Source organism: Sturnus vulgaris, chromosome 1, assembly GCF_052056855.1.
Source record: "Sturnus vulgaris isolate bStuVul1 chromosome 1, bStuVul1.hap1, whole genome shotgun sequence".
Classification (NCBI taxonomy): domain Eukaryota; kingdom Metazoa; phylum Chordata; class Aves; order Passeriformes; family Sturnidae; genus Sturnus; species Sturnus vulgaris.
The window spans coordinates 86,912,315-86,928,002 of NC_142243.1; the positions used below are offsets into that span (position 1 = coordinate 86,912,315).

A 15,688-nucleotide genomic window follows, 5' to 3' on the forward strand; every position below is an offset into this window, starting at 1 on the left:
GTGTATGAAAGGCTGCCCTGACAAATGCAACTGTTATTGGTAAAACTGAGGAGCATAGAACAGACTGGGACAGTCTCATACTAAAGTTATTAATATATTTCAGTCTCAAACAGGATATAAAAACTGTGGTAGGCACTCCAGATTTCCTGCCTGCTGGAAGAATTCAAGTTTATACAAGTCATTTGTACAGTATCTTCACTCCCCCAAAAGATAGTATAGTGCTGAAGCTCAATTAAAATTGTTGAAACAGTAGGTGCTACAGTTTTTTCAAGTGAAAAGTGACCTCGCAGCAGGAGAGGAACCCAACGAGCAGCCTCTGCTTCCATTAATCTTTGCTCTATCTGCAAGAGTAGAACATCTTAGCTACGTACTTTGTTTTACGTAACTAAGAATGTATTGCTAGACAAATTTACCTTGTGACTCTTAATAACTGCTTTGAATGCATCTCATCAAGTTCACACATGCATCTAGGTCATTCTAATACAATCTTGTTTTGATCCCCAAGATCTCAGCAGGGATAATGAAATTGACTGTACAAAAGCCTTGGTCAATCTCCACAAGTTAGAGCAGGGATTATTGACAGAAAAGAAAAAAGGTATTCAAGCAAACTACCACAAATAATGTTTTATTAGTAAGGGATTTGGGGGAAAGATGTATCAATCTGACTAGAAGCATCTCCATTAAAAATAGCTACAGACATTATACCAAATAGCAAGTATGCATGTTTTGTCCCTCTGGAATGGGCAGAACAGGATTCATCTTCACATTACATATTCTCAAGAAAAATGTTTCAGTATTAGACATTTTCCAACAGAAAAATCTGTCAGAGCTGCTGAAAAGGGAAGGGATCAGAAGTGAAGTATGACAAATCAGTGGGATACTGTTAAAACAAAAGACAATTCTAGCATTTGACCAAATTGATCATATGCTTTCACCAATGTACCTGGGTCTTGAAATGTAGGAATCATAGAGTCATTTAGGTTGGAAAAGACCTCTAAGTTCATTGAGTCCAACCTTTTATCCAGCACTACCAAGTCCACCACTATTTCCCTCCATGCTACGACTAGATGTCATTTAAATACCTCCAAGGATGGTGACTCCATCACTTCCCCAGGCAGCCTGTTCCAGGGCTTGACAACCCTTTCAGTGAATAAATTTTTCATAATAGCCAATCTGAACCTCCCCTAGCACAGCATAAGGCCATTTCCTCTCATTCTATCACTTGTTACCTAGGAGAAGAGATGAACTCCCACCCAGCTACAGATTCCTTTCAAGCAGTTGTAGAGAATAGTAAGATTCCCCCTGGAGTATTTTCTTCTCTAGGCTAAACAGTCCCAGCTCTTTCAGTTGCTCTTCATAAGACCTGTGTTCTAAGAACTGCCTCAAATAAAATCTGTGTCTTACTTAGGGAAGACTCTAGAAGTATAATGAGAATATAAAATATAATCACACAAAGAACAAAACCTTCTGGCTTGAGTTTGTTTTGGTTTTTTTATTAACACAATTAAATAAAATTTCTAAACATTTCATAGCCCATAGACCTTAGCTTTTCCTTTTATGTAACAAGAGAGAGAACAGGGATAAGCTGCCAGACCATCACACTTCAGATCCCATCCCACTGTAGGTTAACCATAAATTAACATTATGTGGGCAAAACAACGGAACTTTTAGGCAAGATAAATATTTATTAGCATAGTAGCAGAGAAAAACCGAGGTATCTGTTCAAATTTTCTGGAAACTATGATAAAAGACTACTGATTAGAGAGCTACAGCTCTTGAATATAGAGATGTAATAAACACTGATCTTTCTTTCACTGTTTAGTATGAAAAGAACATTTGCTTTTTCAAAAAAGGCAAAAAAGAAAAAAAGAAAAAAGTCTTAGATTAGAGTCTAAAGTGCTACAGAAAGATGATTTTTACTGGTAGGTTGTCCCATTAGTGATTTTTAAATTAATACCCCTGAAGATATAAAATATTTTGCTAGGTTGACCCTGACTGAATGCCAGGTGTCCACCAAAGCAACTCTATCACTCCCCTCCCCAACTGGACAGGAGGAAGAAAACAAAGCCTTAGTTTCATGGGTTGAGATAAGTAATTTGCAAGTAATTTGCAAGACTGTTTCTCCCACTCAAATGCACCTTGCAGACGATTGTCTTTCCCTCTTGATTTGATGAGAGATCACTCATCAGATATGACCACAGAAAAACCAGACTCAGATTGGGGATATTAACTGAATTTATTACTAATAAAATCAGAGCAGGATAATGAAAAGTAAAATACATGTTATAATCATCTCCTGTCCAACCTTTCTCTTCTTCCCAAGCTCTACCTGCTCCCCAGGGAGGTGCAGAGAGACAGAGAATGGGGGCTATGGTCAGTTCATTACCAGTGGTTTCTCCTGCTGTTCAATGAGAGGAGGCCTTCCCTTGCTCCAACATGGGGTGCCTCCCATGGGAGACAGCTCCCCATGAACTGCTCCAATCTGAATCCATCCCATGGGCAACAGTTCTCCATGAACTGCTCCAGTGTGGATTGCTCTTACACAGGGTGCAGCCATTCAGGCACAGCCTGCTCCAGTATAGGTCTGCCACAGGGTCACAAGTCCCACCACGAAACCTGCCCTAGCATGGGCTCCTCTCTCCAAATGTCTTTCTCACAACCCTGCTCCAGCACAGGCTTCCCATGGTTTCACAGCCTCATCTCAGGCAGCCACCTGCTTCAGCACGGGGATCCTCCACAGGCTGCAGGTTGATCTCTGCATCCTCATGGTCCTCCATGGGCTGGAGTGGCACAGCTCCACCAGGGGAATCTCAGCTCCAGCATCTGAAGCACCTCCTCCCACTCCTCCACTTGGTGTCTGCATCGATGTTACTCTGCCCAAGATCATATTTTTTCTTTTTTAAATACATTATTACAAAGACATAAGTGTCTTTTGTGATGGGTCAGGAGCAGGTTGGCCCTGCAACGAGCTGGCATTGGCTCTGCCAGACATGGGGGAAGCTTCTAGCAGCTCCTTACAGAAGCCACGCCTGGAGCCCCCACCACCAAAATCTGCCCACACAAACATAATAAAGATATTAATTCACTAAAAACTATGGAAGTGTTTAAACACCTTGGGGAGATGATTGTTTTTGAATCCTATATTTTTTTCCACTAAAAGTGATTTTGATAGGTGGATGATTTAGACAAGAAGACTGAAAAAAATGCTGCAGAGATGACAGGATTTAGAAAGATCCTGATATTTAAGACAGATTCTAAAATTAACTTCAGAATCCGCTTTAAGTGATCCTATTGAACTTTTATTATCCAATAACTCTATTTTAGAAAACTCTTCACCATCCTCTCTCTCCAGCAAGCATCATGACTGTTCATCAAAATGAATCTTACTGCAATACTCTACTGGAAAACTTAGCATCTGGCAAAACTGTGTTACTAATTTGTTTTGAAGAACATAACCCAACACAAAAGTACAAACAGCGCAGATGACACTCAGCAAAAGTTGAAATTCCATTTATTTTCAAATTATAGTAGCAGCAGAGTTTTGTGGAAAGTTTTTTTAATTACTGTTCATTCGGGTTTTAAAAAAATTTTTAAATTATTAGTATTTGGTTGTTCACTTGGGGGTTTTGTTGGATTTTTTTGGGATTGTTTTTATATTTCCCTTGAGTTATTTGGGGTTTTTTTTTTTTGGTATCAGCAATTCTAAAAGATTCTTTATTATTGCAATCATGCAGAAGACACAGATAACTTGAAAATCTGTATGCTTGGGATCCCATCATGTTCTTGAAACCATTCTGGAGTCCTTTGTGAGCAAAAGGTTGGGGTATGAGAACTGACACAAGGTTCCAGAATTTTAGAATATAAAATCATCTACAAGGTTAGCAACAGAAGGAAGACACTTGATTTTTTTAAAACAGCATAGTAAGAAATTTTTTTTTAAATCTAAAGGTTTTTTTATAAATTAAGTTAGAAAACATTACACAATTGTTAACAATGCTAGATTAGCCTAAGTATCCTAAGTAGGCTTCCAAAACCAGTTTAGAGTGAGAAGACACATATTGCATATTGAGACAGCTATCAATTTTAAGAGGTAGATGACAATATTAATCTATTAGCAGTACAACTTTTATGTAAATATCATTAAATATTGTCTATACAGTTTCCCTATTTTTGTAAGGGTACAAAGAGAAGGAAAAACACTGCCTCTCATCTAAAAGCAACCGTATTCATCTAATTCTTTGGTCTACATCACCACCTCTTCTGGAGATGCAGGTGGGGGAATTGAAAGGATTAGCAAGGCAAGGAAAAAAAAAATAAAATCAACCCTATTTGTGTATGTAAGCAGAACACACCATCCAGACTGCAGTGAGGATGGCTGAGCTCACAGCACAATCCTCAGGACAACTTGGCTACCTTGAGTGGAAACAGCAGAAGCTCTCACAGGCAGAAAAAGAAGCATCAGAAGTCGTGCACAGTACTTCCCACGATGCCAATTCAGACTCATTGCTTAATGTATTTATGAAGGTGCTTCATGGCTGGAAAAGCATGTCTGTTCCTATGCACCCTGTCCATCAGATTTCTGGGTTACCATTAAGAGGAAAAAGCAGTAAGTAATAGCAGCACTGATGGAAAGGCTTTGTCACAGTGATAATCCGAGTGTGTTGCTAACCTGCCAGCATCTGTAAAATGTTGGCTGTTACTAAAAGCATCCATCTCAAAGTGTTAAAAGCACAGCTCAGTACAAAAATGGGATGACAATTTTTCTGTCCTTTGGATAGTCTTCAAATTTCTCAAGGTACCATCTGAAAAACAAAGAAAAATCTGATGAGTGTTGAGTCTTCAAAGCACTGTTGAGGAAGTGAAATAATTGTACAATGTGTTTAATTTAATCCATACACATTTTTGTCTACAAAAATAAGCCTTTAGAACCTACTTAAGATAGAAAAGTGGCATTTACTGCGATCACCCTAATGACATCTAATCACCAAATATAACAAAACTAAGTTACAGCTGCCAGCAATGGGAAATCAAACCAACAGATGTGGTGAGATATGTCAGGGAAGGAATAACCCATTCTCTCAAAATGTATATTGTTACACATTCTGAGTATTTACACATTTTAGAATTAAAAAGAGAAAAAATTAAATCAAAAACATGTCATTGCATAATGACTTCACATGAAGGCAAGGGATACTTCACACACTGGAATGAGAGTCCCATTCTGCATAGAAACAACTGCAGTTACAGTTTGGGTCATCAAACTGAACATGACAAACATTGCACTTGCCTTATTGCTAGCATCCCTCAAAGACCAGCATTATTTTAAAATCCAGACAATAAAAAAAAAGGCAGACCACTATCAGATATTATTTTGTTTTCACCTTCCATAACAACCATGTTTACTCCCATTTTTGAATATTTATTCTTCTGCTTCTCTGAAATAAAAGAACTAAGTTCACCTGGACTCCTTGAAGGTGCAGATATTCATAATATCAGTAGCTAACTGCAAGATCAAGTAGCTATTATAAGCTGGAATAAATAGAACAAAACATGCAAAGCATGATAACCTGCATCCAGGGAATACAATTATTACTCTATTTACCCATTTCAGTCATTTATTCTAGGTTTCTTAAAAAAACTACACTAACCTATTTCTTCACTTACATGGATGTTCTATTTTTAGTTGCTTTGAGTTTCTTTCCTGTACCCCTCTTCCATTTTCATGCATTTTTCCTTTAGTGTGAAAAACTTCTTTTAACAACATTTTGCTTTTCTTGATGTTCTGAAAGAGTGCCATCAAGGCTTAAGATTGATGGAAACAAACCACGGAATTTGAGCCTGGAGAATGTAATATACAAGGAGAGCCAGGAGAACCTGTCCTTGCTTCATCTGGTAAGGAGGGGACAGAACTCAATTGGATGAGCCCTGGGTAACTGAGCACAGCCTTGTGGTTTGCCCTGGCCAGAGCAGCCACACCAGTCGACTGGACAACCTTCAAATGCTCCTCCCAACGCAAGATACTCTGCAACCCTGCTCACTAATAGCAGCTGATAGAACAGGAAGAGATGGTCATAGGCAACAGGTTTGGAAGGCTCAGGTTGGAGAGTGGAATAAATTTGTTCACTGGCAGGGTAACACAGACCAGGAACATCCTATAAACAAGGGGCAGGAAAACCTCTATTTCTGGAGGTTTTCAGGACTCCAATAGGCATAGACATGGCTGCCCTCACAGATGGTCAGCATTTTTTTTCAACCCATTTCCTCCTTAAATTCATGTTTATTTCCTCTTATGCCACTAAGTTTCAACATGAGAAGCAAAGCAGGAAGCTGAAAATAGCCAAAATAAAATCAACATGCTCAAATGCTTTTAAACATGCTATTCCTTAATGAGAATCCTTTCAGGAAACAAGTGTCTCAAAACTATGGTCCTTCTTGTTAGTAGGAAAGTCACATTATAAATACAGTACATGAGCAGTCAGAATGTTTAGATCAGAGACTTCATTAAACATCATCTACCAGAACTGTTTTCACAATGTCCTTGCAATTGATTATAAACAATATGATACAGACATGACTATAATGTGTCTCTTAAAGACAGCTTGAATGATTTTCAAAATTTTAATATTACAGAAACAAGTTTGAGAGGGCAAAGTAGAGTATTTGATTAATTAAGACAATATTGCTAAACCTGTCTATAATCTTTACAGATCCAGGATGAACTATCTTCATTTAAACATTTGGACCACCTTGTTGTACTGTGTTTATGCTCTGTACTATTCTGCTGAAATCCTCCAGTACTTAATCTTCTCAGAGTATTCTCTATCATATTCTGCCCTACAGCAGCAGTCTCTTTCACAAGACTTGCTCTGCAACATCCCTGTAGGATGAGGCATAATCTGTGAAATGGAAATGCAGTGTGGCATAGAGACAACAGAAATTACAAGGCAGGAACACTTACTTGTGGTGTTGTCTTGCCCTTGAACCCAGGATGAAGAGACTACACAATGCAAATGCAAAGCTTTCAATGGTGCAGCAGGCAAGGGCAAACCCAAACCATTCCAGGATCTCTCCAAAAAAGTTGGCTCCGCTGACATACTCAAACATTCCTCCTGAAAGCAGGACAGTTACTTCAAAATACCTTGACCAAGATGTCTGATATTATCTTTTCTGTACACCAAATAGGAGCTATAGAACCAATGTCTCTATTTAATCTTTAAAGGCAGTGGAGACAGTGTTCTTCAGTTCAAGCTGTACTATGAAGGATCACTTCAGACCTCATTCTAAGACAGACCTTTTGTAGCTCCATTTGTCCTCTTTAAATAAAAAAAAGCAGATTTACTAGCATCAGAAGCTAGTGCATGCCTTGGCAAATAATTACTTAAAGACACGGTTTTTGATCATACACTGAATCTTTTTAAAAATATGTAGAAATAGTAGACATACTCCCATTGAGTCCCAGAAGAAACTCATAAGGTCAGTTAGCCTACAATTTTTCATTTCTTTAGGTACTGTAGAAATTAGGTTAATTATGAACAATATTGTTATTATGAAGTAAAGTTCCAAATTTCTTCTCTAGCTTACAAAGTTGTTGCACTTTGCTCCCATTCCCCATCAGCTCTGCTGTTTCAACCCTTAAACTCAGTGAAAATTTGGCAGTCTGTGTTAAATCTATTGTATAAACAACTGGTACTTAGTGGCTGGGAATTTTATAAATTAAGAATTTCAACCTAATTCCAAAGTCGATCTACAAATTGATAATATCTCAGTATGTGCTTTACTAGTGGGATTAAACAAACAAGTATTTGGCAAACGTAATAAAGGACATGTTTTGACCTTACTCTAATTGCACAACTTTTGTGATAAAAGTGAAATTCTAGCACTTAAACTGGATAAGCAACATAAAAAAAAACCCAGCTCCTCCTTATCTTATAGCAAATAACACATTTCCTTCAGAACCTTTTTGTACATTGAACACAGTACAGTATGTTCATATTCATTTTTCACATGAACACTTCAATTTACATCTAGTAAAATTATAATTATTTTCATCTTCTTATGAAAAATAGTCTACCTTATATATCTTAGTTCTTACAGTTTTATTTTAAAAAATTAACAACCAAGAAAAAGCAACAAGTAAGAGAAAAAAAATGTAGTGAGACAACAGAACTCAGAGGTAGTATTATCTTTCTGCTCTCAGTGAGTGTAATGTACCTGGGAGACTGCCTGTTTCCAAGAGTGTCAATAAACCTTAACACTTCAATATAGGTTCCATAAGAAAGCCTTTCATACTCTCCATTTTCCCATGAAGGACAGAATTTATAATGCCAAGCTCATTTGGATTTCTGACCTCTTTGCCCTGGGTCTCCCTTCCCAAAAGTGTTGCTGCTCTCTGATTACTTTAGGTACCTCCCTGCTCATATATGGGACATGAGATGGGTCACATGCTAAGTACTTTCTTCATTCCCCTCCTGGCCCCAAACTGAGTTGATAATTTAGGTCTTTCTTCTCCACCCACCTGCTGATTCTCTGAAAAGTTAGACAATGCTGTTACATTTTTACCCCTTTTTAAAAATATAGCAAACATTGGTCAAGAAACCCAAAGATTTGCACAAGCCAAGTGGTATCATGAAACAGATTCCTTACAATACCTGGCTTAAGAGGAAAAAAATGTTTCTCAAATTATAAAATCACTTCCTGTTTTAGAAAAAAAAAATGCTATTTCCAGTTGCCTCTTATAAATTACTATCTCTTCTAAAATACATCAATAGAGAGTCATTTTCACACAGAATCATTTTCGATTGGAAAAGATCTCTTGAGATAATCAACCACCACTGTTGAAGCAGGATCAGTCAGAATGGATTGCCCAGGACTATGCCCAGTCTGGTTTTGAGTCTCTCTACAATCTCTGAGCAACCTGCTCCACATCTGTGTGTTTGACCACCCTCAGAGGAGGGAAAAAAAAAAATCAGTTATAATTTTATGTACTTGAATTTTCTGTCCACTGCCTCTGGTCCTGTCACCAGGCACCACTAAGGTGAGCCTGGTTGTCTCTTCTTCATTCTCTCCCATTAGATAAAGTCTGCTAAGATCTCCCTGAACTTTCTCTTCTCCAGTCTGAACAGTCCAAGCTCTCTCCACCTCTTCTAATATGAGAGATACTTCTTTTTGTTGTATTAATTTCTGCATTTTACTTACCTCTTGGTATCTTGTAACCAGTTTCCCCTGGCTTTCTCAGATTTCTGAGAATATGATCAGAATGAATATTGATGACCATGCCGATCAACCACCCTAAAAAACCTGAAGAGAAATATTCAAAATGCTACCTTTAGTGCAGTATGTTCAGAAAACAAACTACAGTCAGATATCACATTAGGCATATTGTCTTAAAGCAGTAGTAATGTAAACAGCATAAACTGTTCTGGTGGCATCCTGCACAGTCCCAGCCCCACACTGTGCTCTTCAGTCAGTGGAGCTCACAGTATCTTCAGCTCCCTAGATGGGAAACTGCACTGTAAAAATGAAGTTTATTCTTATGTTGCATAAACGTATGTATGTGCTTATATGCAGATATAATGTGTATGTTTTCCTACACTTCCACATAGAAAAACAAATATGCAAAAATTTTACACATTGAAAGAAACAGGCATTTTTAATCTTCCCAGAGGGACACATCTTAGGCTCCACTTTCCTTTTACTATTTTACTGATAGCATATCAGAATTTCTCCAACAGATTTCTGGGCAATAAAAGGAATACAACTGTAAAGGAAATAATGTACCATTCACTCATGCCATTCAGCAAAATGGTTTAGCCATTTATTACAGCACTTCACAGAAACTCAGATTGTTGTCACATTCTGCATCCTTATGTCACCATGACGATGGGATAAATCAAAAGGAATTTAGGATTAAAATTCATTATTTTTATCCCTTGGCAACATGTTACCTTCCCTTGAAGGCAGCATTCCCCGGTGATAAGGAACAGATAAGGTCTGTGTTTTGAGGTTAACCAGTACCTCATCTCAGATTTTGTGATCAGTTTTTCCAACAAGATACAATCATCTGGAGCATCCAGACACCAACTGATATTAGGAGATATACTGGTAACCCACATCCCTTGCCTACAAGATTATATCCAGATATTTCAGGTCTGATGTGTGAAGAGAGCAGAAGTGACACGTGTGATTAATTGCCTGATCACCAGATAAAACACTTCATGCAACAGTTGAGGTGCTGATGTTCTGTAACCTGCACCTTGTGAATTACAGGTGCTGTTCTGCTTTGCAGATCTGCTACTAAAAAAGTGTTTTGATGCACAAAAGAGTTAGACATCAATATTCGAAGAAAGTAGTTGAATAGGGTTTTAAAGCAGTAAGAAAAGACATGGCATACTGCAGAGTTTGAAGAAGCTAAAGCAAGCAAAGGAAGAAAGGAGTTTGCAACTAAAAGTGCAAATAGATTAGGAAAGGACACAAGGGTGAGAAACAGAGGTGTTGGTGTCCTGTTTGTAGCAGCCACCACTTCAGGGTATCACCAGCTCCCTTGGTAAATTCACAAGCTCTTTATTGGCATTCAGGTGTAAGGTTCATGCTGAGAGATTGTGACGTTGCTCTTGGTTTGCAAGCTCATGGTTCTGCATTTGAAGCAGAACATTCTCGTTTCCTCTGAAAACAGACAGGTTCACTGCTCTGAATTAAAAAAACACACAGTCCAGAGAAACTATGAAGAAATCACATCAAAACCATGTTCCTGCTCCAAATCAATTGCTGGTGTAAATATAAGTTACTCTGTTCCCCAAGACAGGCAAACTATATAATAAGGCTCCACAGTCAGAGAACACATCAGCTGTTTGAAACTTCTCACCATGATAGTTAATCAGCCTGACTTCTCCAAATTTCTGTCTTCACTGGAAGTTTCTCTCATTTCAACTCCCAGATATTGAACCTTGGTTGGTTGCTACTTGTAGACACTCTCATTTATCTTCCACATGTAACTTCATAAAGCTTAAGAAATACTGTATTAACTACCAGGAAATATGCTTTCTTGCTATTGTGATTGTCTAATACTCTAGAATTTATTTTTTTAGTTATTCTAAACACAAGCTTAAAGACACTGCCAGATAGTTTTGAAGTACTAGAACATAACAGCCAAGTTGTTCAGGGAATACCCAGTGTACAATACTTCATTTTGGCATTTGCTTTTGACCAAAGCCATAAGCATAAACTGCAGGTATTTGGAGGAGCTGGGATGAATACCAAGTAGCAATTATAAATTGCTAAGATTCAATTATATTGATATGCATCACAAAACAACAACAACAAAAAAATCCAAAAGAGATTCCAATTACAGGAATTAAAAAAAAAAAAAAAAAAAAAAAGCCTTCAGTTTAGCTGTTTAATGGGAATGCCAAATTTTACCTCAAGATTTGTTGAAATTACAGTCTCAAAAAATCAGAAATGGTCACACTATTAAAGTGGTTGATATGTACACCAGGAATCTTCACTTTCTTAGTTTTCAGGATAACTTTTTAAAGTACTATACTGACTAACAGTCACAAGAGCAACACTTCACTTATGTTTAGTGGTACTAGAAATATATATAAGCATATATTTCAAACTGGTATTTTCTGGGGAAAAAAGCAAACAAACAAAACCACAAATACAAAGCAAACTAATTCATATACAGAAGTATTCATAACTGAAGGCAGATGAATGTAACTATTGTCATTTATACATTTGCATCTTTCAGAAATCCTTGAAACTTAAAAAAAAAAGAAGAAAGCACCCCAAAGAACCCAAGGAAGATTGAGCAACAAGTCTTATTAACTTGATTTTTAAAAAGACACTTGAGTAAGAAGGGATTGATTTATGGCTCCTTAATCATGATTCATTCACAGCACTGTATTGAGACATCTTTCAACTAAGGTACTAAAAACAAAGCCCGCCTGGCTTCAGTCTTCAACAGTTTTGATCAACAAATCTTTTTTTTTTTTTTGGATTCTAATTTAAGGAGAGTGGAATTTGAAATTATCAAGAAAATTTCAGATATATTCTAGTGCTCTCTGAAATCATTCCCTTGTACCTCAATTTCTCTATTTTTACTGCACAAACAGAACTGCCTCCTAATCTTGGCAAGAGAATCTACTTAGACTGAAATTTCTTTAACCATATATTCATGACAGCATTTAGCACAGTTATCCTCTATTATCATCCACAACAACACTGTAATAAAGACAAAAAAATTTGAGGTTTTTTGTTGTAAAAGGCTTGAGAAATATAGGAGAAACACTAACTTGCTCTGGCTACAGAATAACAAAAAAGAAGGGTAGTGACTTAGATCAAGGATCTACACAGTCCAGTACTCTACCTTTGATCAATGAGGCAAAATATTCTTGTTTATCTTCAGATGAAAATGATCTTTCCTAAAGATTTCTTTAGGAAATTATACTATCGTTTTGACAGTAGGCTAAAATAGATGTCTAGGAAACAAAAAAGTAGAGTAAAGAAAATACTTTCTTGCTAAATACCTTAGGTTTTTAATCATATCCATGGCTTCAGTGTAACCTCACTTCCCAATTGGGAGGGAATTATCAACCCCTCCATCCCTTCCTTGTGGGGCCAATTTTGGCATTTGACAAAGCCACCCCACAATTACAAGGGCAGATAGATTGGTGCCTATGTGTGTATCCAACGTAGATATCCTGACACCAAGGACTTGTAGTAGTTGCCATGGTATGTTAGTAGTTAGCAGCTATCCTTGCTAGGTTTTTTTACTCCATGAAGTTGATTAGTTTAGTTTAATCTACATGTTACATAGAAAATCTTTGCTTCTTCTAAACCTGCATGCTACTGGTTCCATGTAGGGCTTCAAGTTTCTACATGAAAAAAAAAACCAAAAACCCATGACCTGGATTTACTCAGCTGTTAAGGAGTAAAGATGACAATCAGATCATCTAGCACAGCAGAAAGAAGTGTCAGTTCACAGATAAAAAGTAAAAAAGGTTAAAACGCCTCCAGCTACACCAATGAGAAAATTATGAGAAGACTTATAAGATGGCATTGAAGATACTATAAAATCACAATAAAAAATGAAGAGCTATGAAGACAGAGAGAAATTACACCTGATGTTCTCATAACATGATTTAACTCACCTGTAATGAAGCGTGAATCACCCAGCCAGCCTGGAGGGTAAGCTGCATAGGCGGTTAAGCTTCGGCCTTGCAAGTATCCGTTGAAAACACAGAACAGAAGTGCTAACACAAAAGTGAAAAACGGTGTTGGTTTTCCTGCACGGATCAGAAGAGGAAAGATGAGTGCCCTATAGCAAACAAAGAAAAGAAAATTTATTGTATTAACCACAAAAAAATATAGTTTTGAAGTCCAAACACTGTCCATACTACCATATTTTTCAAATTTTCAGAACTAGCTCTTGGTGCCTGTTTGAAAGGACAGCTGCACTAGTTTTAACATCTAAACCTTGGGTTTTTTTTGCTAAGGGGAATTACAAGATCAGTCCTCTCTCCCATATGGCAGAAATTTTGAACTTTATATCTAAAGCAATTACTTTGGTGAGAGGAATAACAACAACTGATAATTAGGCATAGTCTATTTTTGTTCTTAAATCTTCAGTCCTAGCTCATCTTAGAAAGCTTGATGGTACAACTGAAGATCCCTCCACTAAATTCCCCCAGCACTTCCAGGGGGAAAGTCAATCCCCTTGAAATTAACTTTATTGACCTCAGTTTCCTCCTACCCTGCAAGCCAAAACAATAATTGCTTCACCTCGACAATTTTGGTCTACTCTATGACACCTCTAAAGACATGACAAACCCACAATTGCTATCCCATTTGGGAAAGGAATCTTGATTGCTTTTCCTGGGGGATTATGCAAGTAAACAAACTAGCTCCAAACAAGAAGAACAGGTGAATATTCTTGTGCTCTTTCTTGTGGAACTAGCCAACTCCCAATTGTCTATTGATTTAATTATGATCTATAATGAGACAGAAGCAGGATCACTGATGCCTGAGCATTCTTCACGTGTTTTCCATCCACCCAAGGATGACTGGTTCAAAATAACCTTTCCAAAGGTTATTTTCAACAAGCCTAACAGCTTTCAAGAAAGAGAATAAATTCTTTACAGGATTATTTAAAGCATGCCATGCTACAACAAACAGAATTAGATAACAGAAGTCTCTTCCAATCTTATGTTCACCTATAGAATCCCTCAGCTTTGGCAATAGCAACAAGCAACTGGAAAAAAAGAAACTGCAGCACAGCTCAGCTTTTTGTACAAATCATTGCCTCACATTCCTAGCTATTCCCAGACATCAAGGATGAATGAAGATTCCATGTAAAAGCTAATACCTTTATGCTGAAGAATAGAAAAAGGGGGAGCAAAGACACAATTCCAGGTTTTCAAAGGCAGCCTCCAGGCCAGCCATATATCACATACCTCCCCACCACAAGGCTGCAGAATGCACTTGGTCAAAAGCAAGAGCTTTTCTCCATAAACATCAGAAAATAACATACCAGCCATACAAGTGGCTTAAAATAAACCTGACAAACCTATCCCTCCTGTCCTGGTGGCAAATTTACTTGTGGAGTATGAACAGTAGCTACTGTCCAAAACTTGAAGATTGCACCTGGGTTCCAGCTAAGCAGCTTTCTCCAATATTCTTAAAAAATGCCTGAATGCTGTCGGCTACCTGGCAACATAGGTCACTCAGCCTCAGTTTTGCCAGTATTTTAATGAATCATTGAATATGCCGAGCAAGAGGAAACACAAAGGCTCATCCAGTCCAACTCCTACAATGAACGTCACATTGAATGACAATGTTGAACAATATAAATCGGAAAATAGCTATTGTTTCACAACATCAAAATCGCATCGGTACACGGTGCTGAGCTTTCTTGTTGTAACACTATGACCTTAACACAGCCTGGTCAACCCACTGCTGAAGCGGGAGCCGCCACAAGGCACAGCGGCAGCGCAGGGCTCCGTTTGCCGGAGCATCGCAGCGCATGGCACAGCGAGCACCGCGCCGCCACGGCTCTTTACCCAGCCACCACAGCAACACAGAACATAGCTTAATGTAGCGAAGCAGAAGAGACGGCAGAGGCTATTACATCAAGTAACAAACGCTAACTAACAGAACCTCGACCCCTTCTGTCGGGAAGCAGCAGCCAGGTATCTCTGTACAGACCGATCCCTTCTCCTACTCCCAGCAGGGCAGGCAGCCCCCGCCATCCGCCCAGCGCCGCCGGTGCCCGCGGGCAGCGCCGCCCGCCCGACCCCACACCTGTGCGCGTAGTGCAGGACGAAGCAGCCCAGCAGGACGCGGTTGGGCCGGGCGGCCGCGACCGCCCCGCCACAGGCGGCGAGCCCGAGAGGGACGAGGAGGGAAGGCAGCTCCTGCAGCGCCCAGGCGGGGCGGGCAGGCAGCAGCCAGCCGAAGCGCCGCGAGGAGTACCGGCCGTAGGGCATGGGGATGAAGCGGAGCAGCAGGGCGGAGGCGGCGCCCAGCGCCATCAGCCCATAGGAGAAGAGCTCCAGCAGCCGCCGCTCCTCGGGGCCCTCGGCCCGGCGCAACAACGCGCACACGCCACCATCGCCGGCGAACCCCATCGCGCCCCGCCGCCTCGGTTCATCTGGCACCGCCAGTGGCCTGCGGGGGCGTGTCCGCCGCCGCT

General features: G+C 39.1%; 1 protein-coding gene across 1 annotated transcript; it reads right to left on the bottom strand.

The window, feature by feature from the left end:
- Positions 1-2,217: 2,217 nt before the first annotated feature.
- On the bottom strand, positions 2,218-15,673 carry SRD5A1 (steroid 5 alpha-reductase 1). The gene is made up of 5 exons (XM_014872357.2): positions 15,298-15,673; positions 13,149-13,315; positions 9,196-9,297; positions 6,959-7,109; positions 2,218-4,802 (listed from the first exon to the last, which is right to left on the bottom strand). Exons 1-5 carry the CDS (start codon positions 15,621-15,623, stop codon positions 4,736-4,738), a joined length of 813 nt encoding a protein of 270 aa, XP_014727843.1. The 5' UTR covers positions 15,624-15,673; the 3' UTR covers positions 2,218-4,735.
- Between the last annotated feature and the right edge of the window lie 15 nt (positions 15,674-15,688).

What these genes read in the sequence shown, in the direction of transcription:
- SRD5A1 (XM_014872357.2), bottom strand. Translation starts at nt 15,623, where the DNA reads ATGGGGTTCGCCGGCGATGGTGGCGTGTGCGCGTTGTTGCGCCGGGCC. An exon ending in GTCCTGCACTACGCGCACAG is followed by an intron (nt 13,316 to 15,297) that starts GTGTGGGGTCGG and finishes TGTTTGCTATAG; the next exon opens with GGCACTCATCTTTCCTCTTC. An exon ending in AGGGCAAGACAACACCACAA is followed by an intron (nt 4,803 to 6,958) that starts GTAAGTGTTCCT and finishes TTTGTTTTTCAG; the next exon opens with ATGGTACCTTGAGAAATTTG.